This window comes from Podarcis melisellensis (assembly GCF_964234715.1).
Source record: "Podarcis melisellensis genome assembly, chromosome: 5".
NCBI classification, from domain to species: Eukaryota; Metazoa; Chordata; class Lepidosauria; order Squamata; family Lacertidae; genus Podarcis; species Podarcis melisellensis.
Genome location: NC_138537.1, coordinates 60,448,026 through 60,475,942, shown reverse-complemented (window position 1 = coordinate 60,475,942; position 27,917 = coordinate 60,448,026). Strand labels below are relative to the sequence as shown.

General features: G+C 42.6%; 1 protein-coding gene across 6 annotated transcripts in view; it reads right to left on the bottom strand.

The window, feature by feature from the left end:
- Window positions 1-2,699: 2,699 nt before the first annotated feature.
- Window positions 2,700-27,917, bottom strand: part of LRRC27 (leucine rich repeat containing 27) — a 37,670-nt gene continuing 12,452 nt past the window's right edge. For 5 of the 6 annotated variants that reach the window (XM_081912774.1, XM_081912775.1, XM_081912773.1 and 2 more), the window contains 6 exons: window positions 22,151-22,391; window positions 19,553-19,696; window positions 18,388-18,481; window positions 7,461-7,594; window positions 4,984-5,110; window positions 2,700-2,889 (listed from right to left, as the gene is read on the bottom strand). In XM_081912774.1, coding sequence (XP_081768900.1) covers window positions 2,740-2,889; window positions 4,984-5,110; window positions 7,461-7,594; window positions 18,388-18,481; window positions 19,553-19,696; window positions 22,151-22,391 — 890 coding nt within the window. In that variant the 3' untranslated portion in view covers window positions 2,700-2,739. The remainder of the gene's footprint in view (window positions 2,890-4,983; window positions 5,111-7,460; window positions 7,595-18,387; window positions 18,482-19,552; window positions 19,697-22,150; window positions 22,392-27,917) is intronic. The other variant, XM_081912777.1, reaches the window with a different exon arrangement.

Sequence of the window (27,917 nt, the reverse complement as noted above, 5' to 3'; positions counted from 1 at the left end):
TTACAAAGTTCAAAGATGCATTCCAGCTAGGCAATAGCACAAGGTGAGGAGCAGGGCTGGAGACAGGTGAGAGGGGAGGAGACAGGGAGAGAGGCTTGGCCTAGGGTTGCCACATGTCCAGAAAATGTCCAGAATACTGCAACGGCAAGCGGTCTCTGGGCGAAAATTGGCTAAATGTCCAGGGAAATCTGATTTTCCATAGAAATAGCTCAAAAAAGTCCAATTTCTTTGCGATTTTTCTCAACAAATTTGCCCCCCCCCCACTCAACCCTAGGTTCTCCATCCCTACTTTTCCAAGCACCTTTGCTGTTCAGGTACATCGGTCTATTCTGTCAGTGCTGGGTTAACAAGCCAAATTATGCTGCGCCACCAAAACGTTTCTGTAGCTGGGATTCCCTGCTCAACAGCAATATATTTAGCTGGAGTTGTGGATCCAAAGTGACCCTTGTCATCTCAGAGGTAACTCTTGCTCATTCTTTAGCACTGGGAATGTGGCTCTCCTAGTGACATAAAGGTAAAGGGACCCCTGACCATTACGTCGAGTCGTGACCGACTCTGGGATTGCAGCACTCATCTTGCTTTATTGGCCAAGGGAGCCGGTGTACAGCTTCCGGGTCATGTGGCCAGCATGACTAAGCCGCTTCTGGCAAAGCAGAGCAGCGCACGGAAACACCGTTTACCTTCCCGCCAGAGCAGTACCTATTTATCTACTTGCACTTTGACGTGCTTTCGAACTGCTAGGGTGGCAGGAGCAGGGCCCGAGCAACAGGAGCTCACCCCGTCGTGGGGATTCGAAACGCCAGCCTTCTGATCGGAAAGTCCTAGGCTCTGTGGTTTAACCCACAGTGTCACCTGCGTGGTGTCAGAAGTGGGATGGCCATCTACAATTAAAGAGGTCTTTTTTCCGTGACATTAGGAGGAGGGACAGCACAACTCTGGTTGTTTTAACTGTATCATTCCCAAAGAGTCAGCAGATAGAATCTATGTCCAGAGGGCAAGGGACCCGAAAAACTAAAAGACATTACCCACCCACCCCCAAGTTTTATCACCAGGCTCTGTTGTTGCAGTAAACATTTTGTGATTCCTGTTCTTCCTTCCAAAGATTTATCACTTGGCATTTCCATTCCCTGTTCACCCCATCCCTCATTTTCTAGCAAGCTAATGCTCCCCCTTTGCTGCATGAAAATGCATATCTCCCAACTGTTTTGAAAAGCTAAAAATTTCTCTCCAGCTACAAGGCCAGCACCATCCCTCCTGTTCGTTTCGTGGCTATAAAACTACAGCTTCAGATGGATTTAGAAATAGGGATGGAACACCAGCTATTTGTGGAATCCGGAGGGGGAATAACAGCTGGTACAGCCACACCCTGAGATGAAGCATTTATCTGATCTGTTTAAATCTCAGATCCTTCCTTCTACCCAAGTCTTTGCTACTGGGGCCTCTCTACAGGTATATTGGGCTGCATGTTCTTGACACAGCAGTGGATTTATTCTTCTTTATTAGTTGTGCTGCGATGCCTCCCCAATGCTACCACACTATTGGTGTCTAGGAGGGCTACAGAGAAAGGAAAGTGTGTGTTTGCTAGTGGTGGGGAAAATAAACTAGAACATTTTGGTATAAAAAGTCATGGGATTTGAGCAAGAAGCTATAAGATATATATTGATTGAAAAAGAAGCAAACAAGCAAAAACAACAACAAACCACACACACCTTTGCAGGTGCCAATGGCATTAAAAGCAGGATTGTGTGTGACTGCCCTGATAGCATCAAGAGCACATCGGGTCATGAATGTGCAACAAAAAGGATGTCTTGTTCCTCGAATCTTCATGAAAAATGCCCTTATTTCAAAAGGTATTTCAAATAGGGTATATCTAGGAAGGCTGGCGAAGGTTCCCTGCTAAAGTGATATTTGATCTTCATCTCAGTCTAAGTGTGAAACATTGCATCGGGTTAATACTTGCGTAAGCAAGATGATTTATTTTCGAGCCTTAGCTCCTCAAGTTCCTCCTGTAGTTTCTAATCGTCCACAACCACAAAGACCTTGAAAAAATATTGCTGACACCAAAACTCAGGGGGAAAGGATCTGACTCTTCCCAAGGACATAGAAACCAAAATTGCATGTTGATCCGTAGTGAAAAAACTCTTGAAATAAAACATGATGGCTTTAATGATGAGTTACAAAACTGATCTGCCTAAGGAGGCACAGAAGAGCGGCCAGGTAAGTCACTTGCTGCTCTTTAAAACCTCCAGGAGGTTGAATGCCAATCTGATAACCTTCCACTCTCTACAGCTGGAAATATGTTTATTAAGGATATTATCAATCACTGGGTTTTTTTAAACTCTTCATTTAGAAGGTGTGAACTTTTTCTTTAATTAGAGAGGCCCACTACATTAGAATTGTAGGATATCCTGCAATTCTGCTCCACTGGATCTTAAAAGAGATTGAGAATTACGACAAATATCTACGAGGCTCATCTCGGAAGCAGGGTTCCAGGAAGGTAATATTAACAATAATCGGCATTAAAACCATGCAGTAACGGAAGGCACTTCGAAACCTTGTAGGCCCATATTGAAACGGGGAGGGTGATGAGTGTGAAAGATTCCAATTTTTACGTTCCAAAGCAAAACAAACAAGAACAAAGGAGAAAAGGACAAATTTGAAAGCCTGGTTAAAAGCAGATCAACTGCAAAGCAAACTGGTGTAGGTGGCTGCTGCATGACAAATTCTCTTTAATATAATTTAAAATGTCGTGTTAGAAAAGATATTTGGAGGCTTGTTGATAGGCAGTGGATTCTCTGGTGGTTGCGCTTCTCCTGTAAAGGCAGTGAAACGATATTCCTGGTTCAGGTCTCTTTTCAGATTTGCTAGCTGCTGTTCTAGGTTTTCAGCCTGTGGCAGGAAACATAAAAAGCATGAACACCAGAGTTGTTATCACATTAACAAGGCTAGTGCCCAACTATTCATTTGTGTCTCAGCTAGAGCTATCTATTGCTGTACAGTGGACCCTCTGGATATGAACTTAATCATTCTGGGGGTCCGTACATACCCCCAAAAGTCCACATCTAGAAGCACCGCTTCTGCACACGGGCACAGAAGCATAGAGTGCTTCTGCCCATGCTCGAAGCACTCGGAGCGCTTCTGCGCATGTGGCGAAACCCGGAAGTATACACTTCTGGGTTTGCAGCGTTCGCAACCCGAAAGTTAAGTTACCCAAAGTTAACATAACCTGAGGGTCCACTGTATTTGTGAAACTGGATTCCAAAGCTAAATGGTTCCTACACTGGTCCCCAAAGCAAAGAACTGAATCCACAGCGACCTTTGGGAAACAAAGCTTCAAAGAAACCTTCTGCACAACTCAAAACTTTGCTGCCAATATCAATTTGAGAGGGGTAGCTGTATCAGTCTCTTGTAGCCAAAACAGCACGGGGTGTCTGGTGGCACCATAAAGACAAATAAATTTATCAGGAATTATCTTTCTTGTGCCAGGGCTCACTTTGCCAGAAGCATGGAAAAGTTAAGCTCATTTGGCAGAGAGCTGCAAAGAGGTCTGGCAATCTAAGTGAGTCTTGCAAAGCTCCTCTTGCTTCTTATGCAGATCAAACTTATGGATGTTTACTTAGAAGTAAGTCCCACTTAGTTCAATTGGATTCACTCCCACAGAAATGTGCACATGACTGCAGCTTTATTAACCAACATAAAAAAATGTAAGCTGCCCTAAGTTTTTGGCAGCACTTGAGCATAAACTTACCGGAACAAAAAAACTGTACTATCATGATATGTCAATTCAGATGTAAGCCCAAATCTGATTTGCTGTCAGATGAATGAGGGTTGGTGACAGATGACTAGCAAACCATAGTTTTGCATTGTATCTGAACTAGGGAAAGCATGTTTTGCAGAAACTGTATTTTATTTATGACTAGAACTGCAGAGCAAAAATTGAATGTGGTTTGCAATTTTGATTTGTAATGTTACCTTGACAATATTGACAATATTGGTATTGGCAATATTGTAATGTTACCTTGACAATATTGACAATATTGGTATTGGTCTTTTATGGGACGCAGATGGCGCTGTGGGTTAAAGCCTCAGCGCCTAGGACTTGCCGATCGAAAGGTCGGCGGTTCGAATCCCTGCGGCGGGGTGCGCTCCTGCTGCTCGGTCCCAGCGCCTGCCAACCTAGCAGTTCGAAAGCACCTCCGGGTGCAAGTAGATAAATAGGGACCGCTTACCAGCGGGAAGGTAAACGGCGTTTCCGTGTGCGGCTCTGGCTCGCCAGAGCAGCAATGTCACGCTGGCCACGTGACCCGGAAGTGTCTCTGGACAGCGCTGGCCCCTGGCCTCTTAAGTGAGATGGGCGCACAACCCCAGAGTCTGTCAAGACTGGCCCGTACGGGCAGGGGTACCTTTACCTTTACCTTTAATCATGTCTTTTGCAAAAACTTCTGTGGCACACAACTGTCTCCAGTAAAAATCCCTACAGTGATACTTCATTGAATATGTATATAAGTTGTATGAGTTAGAATCATAAAACGGTAGAGTTGGAAGGGACCACTGAGGGTCATCTAGTCTAACTCCCTGTAATGCAGAAATATAATCATAATCTTAATCATAATCATCATAATTTATACCTCATCCATCTGGATGGGTTTTCCCAGCCACTCTGCGTGGCTCCCAACAGAATATTAATGATGATGATGATAAAGTGATAAAACATCAAACATTAAAAACAGGGCTGCCTTCAGATGTTTTCTAAAAGTCAGATAGTCTTAAGTATTCATGAGCAGATCTGGTAACAATAGGAGAGCTATGGTTTTGTTTCTGCTTGGGTACTATTTCTTGTTTCTACTTTTTTTTGTTTTATCTTACTCTGTGGACTTGTAATTTTGTCCTTTTTATTTTTCAATAAAGTATATAAAATGAGGCTAGCCACTGCAGAAAAAAACAAAAACAAATGGAGCAACAAAATGTAATAATGCAACCTACAATCTCATAGTCTTGTTTTGCTCTCTCCATATCTTCTTGAGGGATCCCTGTTAACCTTTTCCTTCTTTCTTTCATCATTTGTGTGTGCTGTCTGATGCGATTCTCCACTTCCTTGCGTTTGGCTGCTCTGAAACAAACAGAGAAGAGTACATCAGGAATAACTTTCTGACAGTAAGAGCTGTTTGAAGTGGAGCGGTCTCTCTCGGGAGGTTGTGGACTCTCCTCCTCCCTTGGAGGTTTTTAAGCAGAGGTTGGATGGCCCTTTGTCATGGATGCTTTAGTTGAGATTCCTGCATTGCAAGGGGTTGGGCTAGACTAGAGGACCCTCGCGGTTCCCTCCAACTCTGCAGTCCTATGAATTTTTCAATATGTCCTCACCTCCATTTATGTATCTACTTAAAACATTTCATCAGCCCATTACTGTAATAGCATTTTTCTACAAATAACAAAACATCAAAAACCCTAAACTGGCTTTCAATTTGAACCTGGCCTGATCTTTTGTTCCCCTTCCTTCCCTCCCCCTCCCCTTTTTGTGAAGATTGCCCGCTCTGAGATCCCACAGCTGGTTCTCCCTTGGTCTCCTCGCTGGCCCAAGTGGGACTAATTTAGCCAGCTAGCCCTGGTGATTATCTAATGTTTATTGGATGGATTTCCCCCCTTAATTGATTTTTGATTTTTGATTCTTGATTTTATTGTTATTTACGCTTTATACCATATTTTATGCTGTTTTATTTGTAGCATCAATTAAGTGTTTTAAATTTGTTGTTTGCTGCCCTGAACCCAGTTTCCTGAACAGGGAAGGGTGGGGTATAAATAAAATTTTATTATTTTTATTATTATTAAACTGTCTGAAAACCCAGAGATTATTTCAATCTGTACACAGTGGAGCAACCGGTGTGTGTGTGTGTGTGTGTGTGTGTGTGTGTGTGTGTGTGAGAGAGAGAGAGAGAGAGAGAGAGAGAGAGAGAGAGAGAGAGATGGTGCCATTGTTTTAGAGAGCAAGCCACAGAAATATTGTCACATACTTCCGAAGCAGGAGGAGAAAAGGAGACTGAACCCTGAGCGTGCAGAGGTTTAAATAGGGTAAGCCACGCCCCCAGTCGACCTGGAATGCTCGTGGCCCACCTGCAATTCCGCCCTCCTGGGAAGGGGAGCGGTCTTCTCATTGCTGGTATCAATTGCTTTGTTATCAGCTGCTGTTGAAGGAGAATAGCTTAAGCTGATTAAAGAAAAAGTGTCTGCCTGCTATCTTCAAGCTCTAAAAGCAATATTAAAAAGTTTTTCTACTGTGAGAAGCCTCAGAACACCAGGAAAATATCTGCGGTGACTGATCTTAGTATGTTACAGCAAAAACAAGTATCATGGTATCTGTGGCATAAACTTTTGTGGACTCCACCTCCACCCACCCACAAACGCAGAGTATAAAGTTGTGGGCTTTTCTGTAAAGGATGGAGGAAAGTGGCCGCAAAATGTGAGGGCTAGAGTCTGTAAGATTTCTACATAATGCAGGCTTAAAAGTAACTGGCATTACGGTTTTTAGGTTCCTCTCTCCACCCGCCCCCCCTTGCTAACTTGAAAATGCTGAGCCTTTGACTGAATCCACAGCTTTTCCTTTGTCCTCATAAAAACAAAACATTGCAATCAGTTGTGCTGCCCTATTAAGGAAGCCATAAAATGTTGGCAATGTAATGAATATCACCTCCCTGCCCACCCACCCTCTTCAGGCTTAACAACTTTAGATCTTTCAGAACTTTCAGACATTTCAGAATATCTTACACAGGATCAACACATTTCTTTCTTTCAGAATATGACAGGTGTTTCTAATTTAGTATGATATTTGGGTTCCCTATCTGGATGATGTTTTAGTGCATTATGAAATAAAGATGTGAACGAGGAATCAAAACTGAAAACAAAAGAAGAGTAAGAAGGCCTCGGGACCTTTTTTTTTTTTTAAAAAAAGGTAAAAATAGAGCTGGCTGATAATTGTTGCTGAGAAGTCTGAAAGCAGGTGGGGCTGGAATGTGACAGAACTGCTATCCCGGTCCCCTAATGAGAAAATATTTGCAGTGCATCCATTAGTACAAAAAATAAATGCACCGTGGGGGTTGAATGAGTACCTAATGGTTTAAAACAGGCCTGGGGCTACAACATTGGCCTAGGGAGGGTGTGTGCTGGTGGGGAAATACACTTTCTTTTGAAGATCGCATCTGTAACTAAAACATTACTCATCTGCATTCCATCTTGCAGTAACTTTGGACCTAACACAGGAGCAGAAAGAGAGGAAGGAGGTGTAAGAGGAGAGTGATGCTTCAGATGCATTCCCAGTTGTCCAGACCCCAGACACCAGATGCAGGGAAGCTTGGGCCCTCTAGATGTTGCAGAAATACAACTCCCACAAGCCACAACAAGCATGGCCAACGGCTGGATTTGATGGGAACTACGGTTTAGCAACATGCAGAGAACATCTTTGTTCTCACCTTAGCTCGTCCGTCGTTTTCATTAAGTTTAGGGTCATCTCCATTTGTTCATCTTGCTTGCTTGTTTCTTTCCAGTCTTCCGGCTTGTCATGATTCTTCATGTTGTCTGTTGCGTAAGGTGCGTTTCGAGAAACCTAGAGGAAAGGCAACGTATTATGGCATTAAAATGTCAGGGGGCGGGAGGAGAGGCAGTAGCTAGAGCTGCCAAAAGATTCAACATTGGACGTGCCTGGGCTCCTGGGCTTTAAACTATGTCAGAGCAGGGAGAATTTCACCAGATGCAGCCTATCCCATTACTATTGAAGTTACATGATTAGGATTTTTTTTAAAAAAAGAAAAGTTTCACCTCCTGAATTCCTTGTTCACCACAAGAGAAAGAGCAAGGGCCCAGGTCCGTACTGAATCCGGCAACTTCAAGTACTACTGAATCTATTCCCTCATCACAACCTTTTGTTTGACTGCCTGTGGCTATTACTTCTGCCTCTGATCTTCTGCTGCAGCCTTCCATAAGAACATAACAAGAGCCCTGCAGGATCAAGCCAGATGCCCATCTAGTGCAGCACTCTGTTCTCACGGTAGCCAACCAGATGCCCACAGCAGGACCTGAATGCTAGAACAACGTTCTGCATTTGCAGATCCGAGCGACTGGTATTCAGAGGCCTACTGCCTCCAGCGGTGGAGGTGGAGCATAGCTACTGTCGCTAGTAGCCACTGACAGATTTATCCCCACACACATCTGTCTAATCCGGGGGTCAGCAAACTCTTTCAGCAGGGGGCCAGTCCACTGTCCCTCAGACCTTGTAGGGGGCCAGACTATATTTTTTGGGGGAAATGAACAAATTCCTATGCCCCACAAATAACCCAGAGATGCATTTTAAATAAAAGCACACATTCTACTCATGTAAAAACACCAGGCAGGCCCCACAAATAACCCAGAGATGCATTTTAAATAAAAGCACACATTCTACTCATGTAAAAACACACTGATTCCTGGATTGTCCATGGGCTGGATTTAGAAGGCGATTGGGCCAGATCCAGGCCCCTTAGTTTGCTTACCCATGGTCTAATCCTCTTTTAAAGCCATCTAAGTTGGCTTTAAACTATGGAGCAAATTCCAGAGTTCAGCTATGTGCTGTGTGAAGCACTTTATTTGTCTGCCCTGAATCCTCCGACATTCTGCTTCGTTGGATTCCCCCGGTTCTAGTATTATGCAAGAGGGAGAAGAAGGAAAAAACCTCCACTTTGTCCACACAGCACCTAAAGCTGGGACCCAGACCTTATAGGTAGCAGATAGACAGCAACTGTCGTGTCCGGTAACTGGTAGATGAAGTCCTGTTGGAGGTTAATCTTGCCACTTCTCACCCAGTGAGCAAAATTAGCCAGCACTTCAGGTAAAGAAGGAGTGAATCGCTGATACCTATCCCCATTCCAGCCTGTGTGGTACAATGCACGATTTACCTCTGGGAGGCCTGGGTTCAAATACCCCCTCAGACATGAAGCTCAGTGGATGGCTTTGGGCCTCCCTCTGTCTACCAAACCTACCTCACAGGGTTGTTATGAGGATAAAAGGAGGCTTATCTCCTTGGAGGAAGAACAAGTATGGTTCTTAAACACCCTCCCCCCACTACCACTGCCTGCTTCATATGAAGATTTATTTCTCACCTTAATTAAAACAATATAGCACTATAGTAAATAATATAGTATATGTAATGAGCATGCTCCTACCATTGAGCCAAACCCACAGCATGATTTATTGTCCCTGGAAATCAACTCTGTATTAAAACATTTCTGAAACCACAGTTTCTTAATAATGGAAATGACTAAAAACTACTTAGTCTTTTATTGCAACTGGACTGATACAACGTGTTCTTGGGTAGGTGGGAAAGTTGTGGATTTGCATGCTCAGAAAGGGCATGTCAGTTTCAAAGTTGCTGGATATGTCACTGGTGGTCAAAGGTGCCATTTCCCCTTTGCATTTCCCTCCAGTCCAAGTCAGAACATTTGCACCTCCAGCCACACCTCACTCCTTTTAGAGAAGCCTGTTTTTGAACCAAAGGGCCAGTGGTAACGAGTGGACATTTGTGAACAGCTTGCGATCTCAACACTGGGCCCTGTGGCAGCCAGCCTTGACCCCAGCTTCCAAATTGTTGGTACTGCACAGTTTCTTCGGCAACTGTAGGACATGGCGGGCTTATGTGGGAGGCAATACAAAGGTGACTTGGCTGACATCCAGGATACACAGCTGCAAAAAGATGGTGTTTCCCACTGGAATTTGCCCTAGGGTTGGTGTCACAATCAAGAGGCTTTGGTGAAGAACACTCTGCGTTCCACACTTTAATTGCCATTAACTGAGACAGGGGAAGCAGGGCCTCAGAGAGAACACTCCTCTTTGATGGTGGGTGGCAGGTGAAGAGCCACGGGAGGTGAATTTCCACCAGCTCTCATGAATGAGGGGACTTCATCATACACATCTTAGGATGCTCAAGGCTTACGAAGTCCTATCCTATCATGTGGTGTACCTCTACGTGCAGTGAGTCACATAAAAGGTAAAGTCCAGTCGTGGCCAACTCTGGAGTTATGGCGCTCATCTCACTTTATTGGCCAAGGGAGCCGGCGTTCAGCTTCCGGGTCATGTGGCCAGCATGACTAAGCCGCTTCTGGCGAACCAGAGCAGCGCACGGAAACACCGTTTTCCTTCCCGCCGGAGTGGTACCTATTGATCTACTTGCACTTTGACGTGCGTTCGAACTGCTAGGTTGGCAGGAGCAGGGACCGAGCAACTGGAGCTCACCCCGTTGCGGGGATTCGAACCGCCGACCTTCTGATCGGCAAGTCCTAGACTCTGTGGTTTAACCCACAGCACCACCCGCATCGCAGTGAGTCACATACCCTATTGCAATTGAACTTGCCTAGTCAGTTATTCTGTCCAAGGGCAGGCTTTCATCTCTGAGTGAATCTTTATTTCTTCCCATACGTCCAGGGGGCATACCTGAACTGTGCAATCTCTGTCTCTTCTGATCTTAACAGTGACTGGAACACCGTGGAGCTGAACACCACCCCAAAGCAATGCGAGGAGCCACGGGAAACTGACTGCCTCTTCTCTTACACAGCAGGCTGCTGCAAGTATTTAAGGAAGCCACTGAACCAAAAACCTAAACCCCCAAAGGGATCCTTCGCTCCCAAAAATAGCAAAAAAGGAAGAGGAAAACAGCTCTCTGTACACATCAACCAAATTACTAAAGGAAGAAAGAAACCACTGTCAGAATTACCGTATTTTTCCATCTGTAAGACGCCCCCATGTATAAGATGCCCCCTATTTTGGGGGACTCAAGATTGTCGCCAGTCCACCCTTGGCACAATCCATGAATAAGACTCCCCTTAATTTTTGACTTTTTTTTTTAGGAAAACACCCTAGTCTTATATATGGAAAAATATCTACCTACGATCAGTTAGAGAGCAGGTTGCTCTCCTTGTGACAAGAAAAATGTTGCACATGCAGACATCCCCAATATTAGAGGAAAAGATGCCTCTCTACTACTCCTCATCACTCACCTAGGACTTTAATCTGTCAAGTGCTTTACAGCCCTCATTGTGCTTTCCTTCACAACAGCTCCCTGAGGATTTCCCATTTTATAGACAAGGAAACACCAGAGGCTAAAGGACAGTGATGCCAACAGGAAGAGGACAAACCTAAATCTTCCAGAAGAAAACCCAGTTGTCTACTCAGTGGACTACATCTTGGCTTTTGAAATTAGCCAACACCAGAGCTGTGGCCAAAGATGAAAGCCATCTTGAAACAGGCTTGTCAAATAGTAAGCAGCCCAAAGTGGAGGTTTCCCTATATGGGGGAGATTTATCTCACTCTGTCCCACTGGTAAAGATGTCCCTTATGGCCACAGCCCTACTGTAGCTACAATATGTAATGCAGATTTTTGGGATCAGTCTCTAGGGGAAGCAAAGAAGTCTGGAATAGGCCCACGTGGCTAACAAAAGGCACTTTGCTTATATTTGCTCATTTTGTCAGGCCTCCAATACAGTGGTACCTCAGGTTAAGTACTTAATTCATTCCGGAGGTCTGTTCTTAACCTGAAACTGTTCTTAACCTGAAGCACCACTTTAGCTAATGGGGCCTCCCACTGCCAGAGCACGATTTCTGTTCTCATCCTGAAGCAAAGTTCTTAACCCGAGGTACTATTTCTGGGTTAGCGGAGCCTGTAACCTGAAGTGTCTGTAACCCGAGGTACCACTGTAATAGAAGCAGAACTTTCAGATTTGACCTTGACTCACAAAGCCATTTCCAAAAAGAAGTCCTTGATCCTTCCCATTTGCCATAAAATAAATCACATGCCTTTTGAGAAACAGCCTAAAAGAATGTACCAGTGACCTTCAATGTGAAAGCTTTTGATGAAACCCAAGCTATCTCAAGACCTTATCAGTTCTTGAAGACTTCTCAAAGAATCCAAGTTTGTTTATTTACAGAGAAATGTGTTGTGTGAAAGAGCTGGAATAAGCACATTTCAGTAAGTGAAAGCTTTAAAAACATACTGTCTTACAAACAAAAAAGACTGTATTTTTTTGCTTTATAATACTGGCATCTTGGCAAGGTCTTAATGAGTTAAGTGGAAAATGTTAAACCATTTTTTTTTGTTAAAAATGCACTCAGCTGTTAGTAAACAACGAGAACCTAGAGAATAAACACATCCATTTTTGTACTCCACATTAAAGCATTTGTCTTACGTGAGATTAGAAAACAAAGCTTTTCCATTCAAAGAATGTGATTGTTAAACTCCTCTGGGAATTGTAGCTCTCAGGGGAGTAAGAGATCTCCTAATAACTCTCAGCACTCTTAATCCCAGGATTCTTTGGGGGGGGGGGAGCCATGACTGTTAAAATGGTATCATAGTGCTTTAAATGTATAGTGTAGATGCTGCCTCTAATAGAAACTCTGCTCCTATATTCCCAACCCATGATGCATACTTCAGCCAGTGGTCTCCAATGACAGCAACAAGAAGTCCCAGTAATTCTGGGCTCCAAGATTTTTCTAAATCTAAGCAATACCAGCTTGAAGTTATTCTGCCTATATTATGAAAGTATTTCGTATGAAACTGCTGCACAATTAACAACTTTCCCCTCAGATATATTCTTTGAAACCAAAGAGTCTGAGCCACGTGCCAGGATAAACTGGGGCAATTGTTGGTAGACACTAGACAGTTTAGCATTCTGTTTGTTTGTTTGTTTTAGCTGCAGAGTTTAGCAAAATGAACTTTGTTACCCAATGCTCCCTGATCAGCATATTGCTGCAAGCTTATTCAGTAAGTACACAGCATTAGCAATGTTACACAGCCCTCTGCTGGGCGAAACTTGGGTCCACTTATGAAAGAAGCTGCCAAGCTGCTGTAGAAACTCTATTGTGCAAACTAGATTATGCAATTAGCTAAACCCTCTGGGTTTCCCATGTTGGCCCGTTTCACTGCAAGCCTGGGAAGTAAGCTGGAAATCAAATCCCACATTAGCTGTAAGAATCGCTTGGTGACCACTGGCACGTTCTTAGTCTCCTGACAACTCAGATAGGTAAAGGTAAAGGACCCCTGGACAGTTAAGTCCAGTCAAAGGCGACTCTGAGGTTGCAGCACTCATCTCGCTTTCAGGCCACGGGAGCCGGCGTTTGTCCACAGACAGTTTTCCAGGTCATGTGGCCAGCATGACTAAACCGCTACTGGCGCATGGAGGACCACAACGAGTGCCAGAGCGCATGGAAATGCCGTTTACCTTCCTGCCGGAGTGGTATCTATTTATCTACTTGCATTGGCATGCTTTCGAACTGTTAGGTTGGCAGGAGCTGGGACAGAGCAACGGGAGCTCACCCCGTTGTGGGGATTCGAACTGCCAACTTTCCAGTCAGCAAGCCCAAGAGGCTCAGTGGTTTAGACCACAGTGCAACCCACGTCCCTCCATACTCAGATAAATAAGTGGAGTCACACCACAAGCCTAGCTTCTGAGGTCACATGACTTCTTACCCCCCATCTCTATGTATCAAGCCTCAGAATTCCAGCTCCCATGGAAACTGTCAGGGAACTGCCATGAGCTCAGAGGCAAGAGGTGGAAGGGCAGTTGGGTTATAGGGAGCCTCCAAAGATCATGAGAAGCAGGACTTCCTCCGCGGAGAAGGAAAGCCACGCCTCTAGTGGGGAAGGGGTGCAGGGCTTGGAGTATGCAAGGGAGAGACACAGCACTGAGCATGAACAAAGCAGGGGGGAGGCAGGTCCCCCTCTGCCCACGCCCTCTTTGTGCTGTCCCTTTGATTGTGTAGAGCCTCTTCATATTTAGCTCAGTGGGTAGAGCATGAGATTCTTAATCTCAGGGTCTCGGGTTCAAACCCCATGTTGGGCAAAAGATTCCTGCATTGCGGGAGGTTGGTCCTCTCCAGCTCTGCAAATCTATGATTATTCACATAATTAATGTGTGAGGGGGACTTCTGTCTCCCAGCCTTAGTCCTTCCTGCTCCTCTGCTAAACGGGGATAATAACATTGACCTATCTTGCAGGGATACTGTCAGGATCACTAAGATAATACACAAAATGCTTTGCACAGTCAAAAAGCATTGAAAAAACTCAGTTGTAGAGTAAGTATTGCTGCATGTAACTATTACTGCACGACTGTTTTGGGTGATTCCTCCTGCTCTTTATAGCAATTCATATAAATGAAACCTGAACGCTACTAATAAAGGAAGCAGCACGTTAACCACCCTGCCACTTTCTCCACCCACTAGAAGTAATGGTGATATGCTGAGCAGCACTTTCTCCCATGCTAGGTCAGAAACTCTAACTCTCTCACTGTGCAATCCCTTGAAAGACTACCTAGTGGACAAGATGACAGAAGTGGAATAAAGGAAATACGATCCTATTTGTTCCTCTGCTACTTGCATGGTGATTTGCATTGTCAGCCTGCAGGCTGGATATGTGGCACTTGAGTGCCCTCTTGTGTTTCAGATATGTATTCATCTATGCCACAATGCATTTGTGTGTGTGTGTGTGTGTGTACATGTGTGCATACACTAAACAAAGGTGCCAAGTAAGAACAAAGATTCCAAATGCTGGCCGAATAAGCATTTGAGCTACCCGGAGCTTTCATTCAGGCACAGGTGATCAGAATAAAAGAGAAAGGATTTATGAGGGTATGAGTCAGTAGATATTAATCTGATGCAAAAGAAGGTTCTTCAAATAAAGAATAGCAGGTTTGAATGGGAGGGATGCTTGTATCACAAGCTTTTTAGTCAGTGTGGAAAGATCAGGTTAACCTGCCCTCGCCCTGTCTCTGTTGCTGTTGAAGCCTTTAAGAGATGCACCAGAATATGATGGAGAGAGTATGGTGAGTGAAAGAGACCACGTGCTATAGGTTTTAAGAAACTTGGTTACCATTTCCTGCATTTAGAATAATAGAATTGTAGAGTTGGAAGGGACCACAAGAGTCATCTACTCCAACCCCCTGCAATGCAGGGGTCTTTTGACTTACATATTCTAAAATAACATAAACAATATCAGTTGCAATATAGTTTATTGATTGGCATTGCTTATTTTTTTGAATGAAATTAAAATGTTACCATGTTAATATTCTCAACGTGAATTGCTTATTTGGACTGTGATGTTTCGAAATGAATTGGTAGTAAGACCATTTATGGAAACACTGTACAGCACTGATACTCATTTTTGTTGCTGTATTGCTTGCTCTGGTGCTGCGAGCTGCTTTTGGAAAAAGAATGGAAATACAGAAGGTGGAAGGTTAAGCTTTCTAAGGGATAAGGATGGAAGGCCATGGTAACAGGAAATGGAATTGGAAGCATGGGGTGTGAGCAAATGTCTACATAACTCATAACTAATAATGGATATTGTCTTATTTTATAAACACAGCAAAGAAATTCGTGAGGAAGTTGTGAGGCTGGACTGAAGGAAGTTCAAGGCTGATTTTTATATTTGATAATAATTGGAAAACCTCTCTTGGACCTCTGGATGAAAAGGATAAGAAATGAACGTGAGATGCCTGAATTGAACATTGGAAAAAAATCAACTAGCAGAGGAAGGAAGAACGGGACACCATTCAGGACTGAACAATGGATTATTGTGAGGATGCTTGCAGTTACGACTGACAGGTAGTTGGAAGCCACTTTTATTCTTCTCTTCTCTTTTGCCTTACTCTGTTATTATTCTCATTCCCTTGCTTTTGCCCACCTCTTTTTTATCTTTCTCTATTCTTTTATAATTTCCTTTCACTTTGTATTCTTCTAGCTCTTTCCCCTTCTTTCCCTTCTCTTTTTTTATTATTGTTTTCCATTTAGAATAGTTTGCTTTTTATTGTATTGTGAAAAGCCTTAATAAAACTTCTATATATCTACATCTATATATCCTACAATGACTGGCATTGGCTCTCCAGAGTTTCAGGCAAGGGATGTTTGCAGTCCTGCTGCAGATGCAGATGCAGGATTGTGACTCTCTGAAAGATCAAGGAAAAGGGAGAGCCTGGAACATGGACTCTGATCACTGACAGCCAGGGACCTAAAGATTCTGACTTGTGAACAGCAGAAGAGCTGCTTCTGTGGGTTGATTTCTTAACCTTTAGCCAGGGACGTCTTCCCTCACACAACCAGAGAGGACAATGGAGTCCATACCACACTACTGGTAAGGAAGGCCAGGAACACTGAATAATAACAGCAGGAGCTGTTGCTGTTACAAAAGCAAGATGGTGAGGGACCAGAGACAGCACAGGGAGGATGTGCTATTGCCACATGTTGTTTAGTCGTTTAGTCGTGTCCGACTCTTCGTGACCCCATGGACCAGAGCACGCCAGGCACTCCTGTCTTCCACTCATCTTTGTAGCTTCGAGAACACTGCCCAACCATTTCGTCCTCTGTCGTCCCCTTCTTCTTGTGCCCTCAATCTTTCCCAACATCAGGGTCTTTTCCAGGGAGTCTTCTCTTCTCATGAGGTGGCCAAAGTCTTGGAGCCTCAGCTTCACGATCTGTCCTTCCAGTGAGCACTCAGGGCTGATTTCCTTAAGAATGGATAGGTTTGATCTTCTTACAGTCCATGGGACTCTCAAGAGTCTCCTCCAGCACCATAATTCCCCTTCATGGATCACTGCCTTGCCGTGGCAAAGGGGCTTGAATAACTCAGAGAAGCTATGAACTATGAACTAGGCACCCAAGATGAACAGGTCATAGTGGAGAGTTTTGACCAAACGTGATTCACCTGGAGCAGGAACTGGCAAGCCACTCCAGTATCCCTGCCAAGAAAACTCAATGGACAAAGACAACAGGCTATTGCCACATACAGCGTTCTAATACACTCTGGATCCCCTATGTCCTCTGGTGTAACATGGCTCTCCTCCCCAGCATCTTTGCCACTTCTCTCAAGCCATCCTTCCTGGGTATACTCATAGATCTTTTCCCTTTGGACCTCTCAGCGCCCTTTTGTAGGATTTTCTTTTTTAAAAACCCCACAAACGATGTAAAAGAGCAGTAGTCAATGAGCTGCTCTAAAGGGGTTTCTTTAAAAACAATGCAGCTCTCTCTTGGGATCAGGATGACAGGTTTTTCTCTCCTGGATTAATTGTCATATCCAGCCTACATTGGCTTTGACTTGGCAGAGGCAAAAACCTCAGGAGGCATCCATCAATTTTAACAATCCTATTTTAAACGAAAGCTCTTCTGCTTCAACGCCTACAAACAGCTTGGGCAGCCGCAGTTTTTGAAAAGCTATGTGCCGAATGTTTCGACACCTACAACGCACATGCCCCCCTCCCCCCGATGCCATTGCCTAAGTGTTTACTTAAATTTGCACCTGCTTCCTCCGAAAGGCTGAGCAGCAATCGTTCTAGACAAACTCTCTACTGGGGAGAAGTTTGACGGTGGGGGTTCAATATGTAGGGGGCTGATCTGTGTAGGACCCTGCCTTGGTACCAAAGGCTGGACCAGATAATCAAGTGACAATCCATATCCCTGGAATCCTATTATTGCAAAGATGGTCTTGCTCTGCTCTCTGAATGCCAGCAAAGTGATTGGTCTATGTAGGAAATGCTGCAGAGTCAAGGATCTGATAATGTACCCTGTACCCTACTCACACCAGATGTTCTACGTCTTCAGTAGACAAAGCATGGTTTTCTAAATAGCATGCCTGCATATAAATAATGGGATCCACATGTTTGCCATTTCACTGGAACCCACTGATTGTGCATTTACCCCTCACAGAGCTACAATTCCCAGCACCCTTTAACATGCTATGGTTCCCAGGATTCCATGAGGGGGAATCTATGTGCTTGAAATGTATGGTGCAATGCAAGAAGCAGCCCAATTGTGTTTGGAAGTCCTCCTCCTCCTCATTCTGCTGATAAAGTTCTCTCCTGATGGTATCACTGCTTATCAGATTAGATAGAACAGGCGCAGGTGTAGTTTAAGGACAGAAATGGCACCCTGGTGCTAATACCAGGAACCAGCCAGAGTTTGAATTGGTCTACCAACAATCCTTGGCACTTTGCCTCTGACCTAGATAGTTGCCCTCTGGTGGGACCAGAATCAACCTCATGTAATCCTGCACAGTATCTCTGAGTTTGGGTAGCAAAAAACTTTTTAGCATGTGGCAGGGGACGAAAAGAATTTGGTGGTGAGTAGGGCAGGACTGGATGGTTCTATTCTACACTTGCCTAAAGTAAGAGGATGTTTCAACTGTAAAACATCTGTGCGTTCCCTAGCAGATAAAGCAGCCCCTTAGGATGGGATTTCAAGACGACTGATGGAGTAACAAACAGTAAGCTGTCAAGGATGGGGTGACAACTGCACAGAAAAATGGAGCAGCTAGATCAAGGTTAGTTAGCATACCAGTGTCAGAGATGAGAATCAACTGCAGGTTTCTACAGTGTAGCTGCTGTTACATCATACCTCAGTGTCTTCTTTATCAAATGAGTACGATACGCTATTCTTCTCTTTCATCATCCTGCTCCGTCTCCTCCATTTCTGAAGCACTTCTTTATCTCTACCAAAAGAAATGAAATAAAATTCTATCAAGCTCTCTCTCTCTCTCTACAGATGTTGAAAGCAACATGTATGTGCTACAGAGGTGCTGAAAAGTTGCACTTGGAGATATATTCAGAGAGAAAGAACCGCATTTGATTTGTATGTATTAAGCTATAGATAACCTACTTTACATTCCATAGGTGTGATCTAGGTAGATGTTGGATCACAGCAAATTTAAAATGATCATGTCATTCAGACCAGCAGTACTCCCAAACAGACCCTCCATGCCATACTTAGGGGTTTAGGGGGAAAAACACACACAAAACCTCTCATTGTGTTTCTAAAAGGTGAAATGTGATGTTGGGGAAGAGTGAGGAGCTAGGAGCACCGACTGTGTCAGGTCCTCAGTCTGGCAATTCCTATCTGGAGTCTAAAACCTCCAGCAAAGGTATTTACCAGTCCTCCTGCCTGAGATCGTTTTAGCTGATAATTGAACTGGGAACTTTTTCAAGAAGAATGGAGCCTTGTAGCATGCATGTGAAGATGGCACTGAACAGTGACAGGAGACGGCCTATGTCTTTGACAGCACCTTGCCATTAAAAAAGCAATAAAATGGAAGCTGCACAACTGCCTGAAGAGAAGCCCTGGGTGGGTGTGGAGCATCTCTTTCCAGCTGCGGTTTCCCCCGTCCCTCCAAGTCTGCCCTCTCTCTGGACTATCAACCCAAGCTTGACTCAACCTGCTGGGAGAAACTTGGCTGGCGAGGGGGTGAAAGCTAGTGGTGTGGAAGTGTTTGGCACCTTCTTCCCACCTGCTGTTTCTGTTCTGGAGGAAGTCTCGCCCTTCCCCATTGCTTGTAGGGCTGCCGCCGCCACAAGAAGCTCTGCCCAGAGTAAATGTGAGTTAGGATCATTGCAAAGGAATGAAAACCATCAAAAAGCAGAGCAAAGCTCCTACAGATTCCTGTCTACAGGCAAACAATCTGCAATGGTTGTGCATTCTGTCAAGTAGGAAACAGCCATGTGTGTGTGTTCAGAACAGCATGGCAATTTCCAAATAACTCGCTAATAATTCCAATAATAATACTTGCTTTCTCCGCTGTTCGATTAAAGCTTGTTTCTCCTTCATGTCCTTTAGTGCTGCCAATCGGCACTGCTCTACCTTCTTACTCTGAATGAGCACATCGTATGATGAAACTGCAGGGAACAGGGTCTTCTTGCCTCTTGCCAAAGTCCTTTACATTTTACATTAAAGGTCAAACAAAACAATTGTTTAACATCAATAGCTGAAAAGAAATGGCACTATATATAGAAAATATCTATTCTATTTCCCAGACTATTCCAGCTTCATAAAAGATAGTCCCTTTAGTTCAGAATGCCTGGTTCTCCGGGCAGAACCTTCAACACAATAACACAACTGAATAGTATCCCTCACATTACAGAAGTGTAAGTCTCAGCATCATACATAGCTAGGGCTGTTAATGGTTGGTTGAGATGCCAAGAAATCTAGTTTTGTTCCTTTGATTTTTCCTGAAAAAATGCAACATGTCCAGTTGTTGTTATGATTTTGGTCACATCTGTGTTAGCTATACATGCAGCATAGACATAAAAGCAATCAAAGTGATTTCAGCGTGACTTTTTATATAATTCAGGAGAGCAATAAGGAACTGCCAGGCTGTGGGCCAAATTAAGCACACCATTTGTGTGTCCCCATTTGTCTCATGAGGCCTGGTGACCTGATGCCATATATAGTGTCAGATGTGGGGCAGGTAAAGATGTGGTTGGGCCAAAAAGGGGAGAGGGGGTTGCAGAGCTCTGTGTGGTATGCTATGTACCTGGCTTTGCAACTCCAATGATCAGGTGATCGTTAAACCTTGCAGATTGCTGTACTGTGCTATGATCACCTGATCAACAGAACTTGTGAAACTCCACCCATCTGTCAAATTTGGCCTGTGGGGTACTGAGGAGATAGTTACAGTAAGCACACATAACAGCAACAAAACTAATTGCATTTAGAGACCATATGTTATTATTTTTACATTATATTAAGAATGTATCAGTTGCACACTTACTGCAATGTATGCATGTATGTGGTGGAAGCACATACTCCTGCTTCCTTTGCCAAATGATGCTCTGATCCTGACACAACATTTTTTCTTTTAAAACTGTCCTATGCTTCCAAAGCAGGTTGCTGGAAGCATGAATGGAAGCTTGCAGTTTGTATGGTACTATCGTGGTCTATTTTTGAAATTCCTGGGAACTAATTGAAACCTAAAGAAGCGCTGCAAATTTCAAAGAGAGTGTACACAGTCTGCCACCTTCTGGTTTTCTTCAGGAAAGGGGAAAAAATACAGGAACTGTGTTTGTGACACACAACACACTATGCTAAGAATGTTATTCATTCTCCAGTGTTCCTCTGATATAGCTTGTGGGTTAAGTGCCGTTCCTGCAGTATAATCTGTCAACCATAACTCTGGATTGTTCAGCATGTACTTTTGCTGTCTCCTCTGTCAAATGTGCCACAATTTATTTCTCACCTAAGGGAAAGGTAGGCAGCTGTTTAGCCCATCAAGCAATTTATAGCTCTGTGCAAGCTGAAGGGTAGCTAGCTTGTATATTGGTTATATGTCCTCAAGATCCTACAATGTAGAATTATACTCTGAAACACAGGGTTGGCTTTTGAAGAATTATGCAAGAACGGTCTGAAACGATGGCAGCATCTTCTCCTGGAACTTCTGAGCCTTATTTATTTGCATTTGAAATGTGGCATGCTTGAAGTTTGAAAATACAGAAAGCAAACAGCTAGCACAGCTGTCACAATAGCATAGGTGAAGGGAAACATTCAACAGTTTTAATTACGATTCAAGGATCTCTACAATGGTTTCATGTTTAAAAATTCAACATATTCTAATTCACATCACACCGTAGACCAGTCTTTGCCATCCTGGTGCCCCCCAGATGATTTGGATTTCATCGACTGGGAGGGAACCTGGCTGGTGAAGCAGACAAGAGTAGAAATGTAAGAAGAAAGATGCTAACTGATGTGCACTGTCTAGGAAAATATTAACAAGGTTTCATTTCACAACTGTCAATCCTTCATTCATTCATCCAGGACATTTGTACAGCTGGCTGATTAATTAATCACATTTACCATGTGTTAAATTATAATAGTGATATTTATTGGATTTCTTATGCACCCTTCACTATAAGATCCCAGTGCGGATTGCAACAGGGTGGGTTATAAAAACAATACAATATTAAAATCAGTAAAACCAATTTATTGGTTATTTGTGCTAGTTTTGGATTCTGGTGCAGATAGATAGATAGATAGATAGATACAAGTTTTATATCAGTTTTTGTACACTGCTTAGGGAATTTATAGGATGAGACAACCAGCAAATATAAATCATAATTTGATTTTTAACCTGTTTTTCAATTCAGAAAAATCCCAAAGGTGGCTCACATAAAATAATAAAATATAATTACCTGCGGACTCTTTCTATCCCTTCCAAAATTCTGATTCCCTCACCCACCTTATGAGGGGTTTTATGAAAGGCTCCAATTTCAGAGGCCTCTTGTGGGATATTAAATACGTAAATGCAACTTACTATTTACATGCATTTTAATATACTAAGTATATTTTCACCATAAGAAACTTAAAAGCAGAGCAAGTTAGTGCATTTTGTTACCTGCATGAAAACATGGATGATTTACGAGAGAGCTTCTCTTTAGTCTTTGGTCGTCTTAACGAAGGCATGGATTCATTGGGTACCATTTTGTTATCCAGGTACTCCTCTCTTTCATCTTGTATAAGTTCGTTTCTTAGCTTCTGAAACCGTACCATTTCCTCTTCATCAGGCCATCCATCTGACAAATCCAAACTGGATTTTGTGAAGTCTGTCAAGTTTAACTTTTCAACAGGAGGAATTTCTATTGGAATCAAAAAATAGGTAAGTGTTGTAAACTCATTGGTGCAAGCAGTCATGAAGGGGAAATGGCAAAACAAGACCTGGTTATTTTCTCTCTTTCTCTCTCCAGAATTAAGCATAAAAAGCAATGTGATTCTACTCTTGAAAGCCTGGCTTGCTTTTCTCAGCCACTGTTCTGCTCACTATTACAGTGCAATCATCAGAAATGACACTATAGTACTGTACATGGAAATGTTTTCTATGCTGGCAGAGAGAACAGAGCTTGATAAAAAGAAAAATAATACATTTTGCAGTTCTCTTCACTCTGCCACTTGTTTTACGTTAGAGCTTGATGGATTTGTTACCCTGCCCCTTTTCCTTCAATCCATGCTTTGTGATCTTAGTAGGGTCATTAAAAAATATTATTTTGGAAACATCTTCCTCATCTCCTAAAAAGGGAATACTATTAGTTTATTTTACATATCCATTAGTCCCTGTTCCCATTTTCTTTGCATGGTGAGAGGATAAGGCTTCATTGATTCTCGTTTGCTGGTTTGTTATCCTGAGCTCCATTCTGGCAGGTAGGCAGGCAGGCGGCAGCAGGTCTTGGGGTCTCTAATTTCAGTGGCACCCTGTGCAATGCCAAAATTTCTCATGCTGCATTCTACATCACAGTTGCAATATCCTCAGCAGCACCCCGAGGCTCTGGGCCCAGTGCAACTGAACTGGTCATATTCCCCTAAATCTGCCTCAGCACCAGAAGTGCTGAATTCCAAAACATTGCTAGGAACCTAGAAGACATAGGCCCTACACATCCTTCCTACTTCCTCTGACCTCCCAATACCTCTGGCCTTTCGGTTCTATACAACCTCCATGTTTTCTATTTCTCTGTATCTTGAATAGGCAAATGTCATACCTGGGAAACAAAATACCAGGATGAAGAATAATGGACCTGAAATAATAGCTTGGCATTTCACCATTTTAACGTATGATGAGACCAATTATAGCACGTTCTTCTTGTATCTGATACAGTCATGGCAACGAATTTGCTACAAGGGGGTGAACACTAGTTTTAGACTCTGTCCTCATACTTTCTCTGAGCATTCCAAGGTAATGTCTGATTAGAGGACCCTTCCTATCATCTGATGCACCATCATTGTTGTAGGTTGCAAATCTAATCTGTTTTATCCAAGAGCTATAAAATTCAATATGACTTACTTCTGAGTAGCCATGGTTAGACCTGCACTGTTAAAGTAGACAGATTATGTAGATTTTCTCTTAGGTTTTCCACAATGTTTGACTAGGAAAAACAGTTATGGCATGTATGTTGGGTATGGCGTGTATTTCCTACAGAGCTCTGGGAGGGAAAGTCCTTAAAGTCCTTAATGTGTGATTGCTGTATATAACTCAAGCTGGGAAATAGCATGCAGTTCAATCCTAGGCATGTTTATTTAGAAGGCAGTCCCATTATGTTCAATGGTCTCTCCCCCTATAATTATATTTAGGTTCACAGCCCAGGTTATGAACCATTGTCCCTGGAACGGCGCCAAACAGTACAGGAAAACAACAAAAACCAATGCCATACCATACTGGTTTGGGATTGAGGGATGCCTCTTGCATTCCCTTCCAAATTCAAAGAGTTTGAAATTTTGAGAGCAGTTGATGAGCCTGAAACCTGCCAAGCTGGTTCCAGCCAAGCATGTTCTATTGCTAAGCAAACTAGGGTGAAATGTTTCCATAAGGGTTAGTTGTTAGGAAGGAGGGCTTTCTTTCCCCACTTCCCCCATCTCTGTGGAAGATGTTGTCATCACGCTGTTTGGGAAGAAGTTACAGGGTTAGGTTGAGAAGCTGAGAAGACACTGCTGAGTTGGGCTCTGAAGATTTGATAATATTATTGCTGTTCCCCATAAGGTTTTATGGAAGAGCAGGAAATTTTGGATTAACTGTAAAGAATGGTTTAATGCTGTGTCTCCACTTATGCTCAGCCAGTATGTTTATAAATAGATGCAATTATTACAAAATGTTATTAAGCCTCCACTGACCTCATTCACAAGAAGCCAAATTTGAGCACATGGTGCACACCTGAATCCTCACTGTTCAGGGTTTGGGGATGCATATTAACATTATTTTTTGTTCTGAATAGACAACAGTTCATAAGTACAGTATATCTTGACAGATCCTTCCACTTTTAAATCACCATTCAATATTTTATCTTTGGTTTAAGATGCAAGATTCAGGATAGACTGAGTTTTCACACATTTACTAGAATTAATGAATTTATAGAATGTTTCTGTTCTAGTAGAACAGAAATTTGGGCAACACTGTGATTGAAATATGAAGTAGAATTCTTTAAAATAAATGCTATATGAGATGGTGGACCCAGCATCAGGTGGGAGAATCTAAGGCTTCGTTCAGTCACTTAGTTCAGGAATCTACAGCAAATGAATGCAAATCAACCCAGAGGAATACTTCTGATGCAGCAATTCTAGCCCCATTTACCTGGGATCAAGCCCTACTTAATTCAATGGAACTTACTTCTTAGTAGGCTTGGTTAGGGTTACCAGTTAAGAAAGTGTATAAATATGAAGAACATCATAATGCCACAGCTGAGCTATGATCAGGCAAGCACATATAACCAAGCAACCAGTAGCCCTTGAACCTCAACAATGAATATCCAGTAAAATGGCTAAGGGGCCCAGCAGGAAAAATGGGAGCTATTCTGGAAGGTATACGATGGGCAAAAGTGCAACAACTCTCACCAGGGAGAGCTTCACGGGTTGGGAAGGAGTAGAAAGTTGAAAGAAGCCCTCAGATGTATAGAGACCTGTAGATTCCTGCAGTCATGTGCAGGTTGCCTTGGGGTTCCTGATGTTGCTGGCTCTTTCTACAATTCCTTCCCAATTCCTGGCAAAAACTTTGTGCCTTCTTTTTGAATGCTGACCACCCATGGTTTTCCCAGCATGCAAATGGCACTAGGATGTAGCAAAGCAGCTGCCCTTTATGGCATGGATTTAGATGAGCAAGACTGTAAAGCCTGTTGTTTTATTAAGATGCAAATTAAAAATGCACATGTAAATAATAAAGTTGCCATATCCTTTATTTACATGCTTAACGTGAGCAATACCGATGGAGTGTTAGGGCTTAGCTGTACATGTAACACAAACTAGATTACCCTGCACAATTAATACGATGTAAATGCCAGAGAAAATATGTATCAGGTAAAAGGGCAACACACACAAATCCCAAAGTGACTGGCATATTAAATGCTTACAGGCCTGGGAAAGTCTCCAGACACATTCAACCTGCACTTGAAATCTCCCTGCTTATAAATGTCACCAAGCCTAGAAATATTTGTGCATGGAACAGAGAACCCCTTGAGGCTTGGTTTTTAATTTAATTGGCCTCCCGGGTAGAATACCAGATAATTTCTATTCATTTATGGCAATTTACTCACAAGCATTAATAGACTACACAGAGCTTTTTAAATATAAAAGGTTAAGAGGAGAAGAATCTGATCCAAATACGAACTTGTGGCATCAGTCCTTAAATACTTTGAGTATAGATTAGGAGAAGAGCCATGGTTCGATAACAGAGCCATAGCCATTCAGTGTAGACAATACTGAGCTAGATGGACCAATGATGTGACTCAGTACTAAGAAACTTCCTAGGTTTTTAACCTGTGGCCCTCCAGAGGTGAACTACAGCTCCCATAATCCCTGACCATTGGCCATGATGGTTGGGTCTGATGGGAATCCAATAGTATCTGGAGGGCCATGCCTTAAGTCTGTCCTCTATGCTGTTTCCCTGATCTTAATCCCTACAGATGCCGCTTTTAGCTTTGCGATGGGGTCTGGGGTTACATGTAGGTACCACAATACAAGAACAGCACAAATCATATATGCACCAAGGAAGGCAATTAGACAAGATCTAATGCATATTTTAATATATAATTTATTTTCTAGACACATGGCCATAACAAGCACTGATAAAACATACAACATTTTTCAGAAATATTTACAGTGATTTTGAAAACAAACATTGCATGTGTACAAATAGATTTCGGTTAGGATAAATATAAATACCATCTGACTCTACATTCTTATGCTTCCATAACTGATCATGCAATCGGGTTTACATTTAAGTGCTATGAGGAATCTCATGCCTTCGGTGCATTTCAAACACAAATTACCTCACTATTGCTTTTTAATATTATTTTTATCATTAATTTGCATATACAGTTTGAGCAGTGTCTACAGTACACTCTTCTTATGACAGACACATTCATATAAATGCACTGTAAGCCTAAGAGGCAATGAAACAGTGGGGAATGATCACACAGATCCAAGATCTCTGCTTTCATAATACTGCTGCAATGTTGATTCCAAATCATATTTTGAGATGCTGTAACAAGGTAGTTTTCTGATACTTCCCAACCTAAACATTTATTTGGTGGACATGGTCTCAGAATCAGGCCATTAGGGTCATTATACTTTATGCAAAATGATACTTTTTTATCTCGAACAGGCAGCAGTTTGAGCTAAGCATAAAAGGAGTGCACCATATTTTACAATAAACATTGTACACATATATAATACAGAGGAATTTCACCTCTACTTTAAATAGGCTGTTCTTACATGGTTCAGTCCAGAAAAATTCTAAGACATTATGGATAAATATATATAAAGCGATAAATAATAACATCTATTTAAACATCTATGCATATGATCCACTTCTACGGTTCAGACTATTGGCAGCAATATAAGCATTCAGTCTGTGTATCCCAGGATATTCCCGAGCACTTCTGGATTTAAATCGAATTACATCTATAAATCACAAAATTAAAGAAAAATGTATTATTTCATGTATGACCCTCAGAAGTTCAGGGGTTCAAAAAAAGTATTTATAACGTAAGGGTTAAAGAATCACTAGTTCTGATCCAGCACCAATGGCACTATATTGCTAATTCCCCCAATGGACAGGGATGGAAATGGGTTGGGTTTGGGATATAGGTACTTTGTTTAAAAAAAGAAAAATACAGAAGGATACATAGCATCCAAAGTGGGAGGGGAAAAAACATGCAACAAAACAGAGAAAGAAGTAGATCAACTCGTGGGGCAGTAAAAATAGAGTTGCACTTGTTAGAGAGTGCAAAATGCAAGAGAAATGCTATTACAGGCACCATCCAATTGATGCACAGTACACAAAATAATGTTATTCTAATAGAACTGTATTTTCTCAGAAGCGTAATACTGTGGTTTGACTACAAGGAATATGCAATTTCCCAGGAATGGAGCTGCTTGACTTGGGGTGGGACATGGGGGTGGGGGCAGACTTTAGTGGACCATGCCCACTAATGGGTAAAAACAATCTTGTAAAACAATGCAGTCTGGATAGGACCTTATTTGATTACAAAGGATGGAACAATTTGTATACATATTTACAATGAATTGGTTCAGGCATCACAGCCAAACCATTTTTTTGGCTCTTGAGGGCATCATTTGGAATCATATGGTTCTTCCAACTTCATCTCCTTGCACATACAAATTTC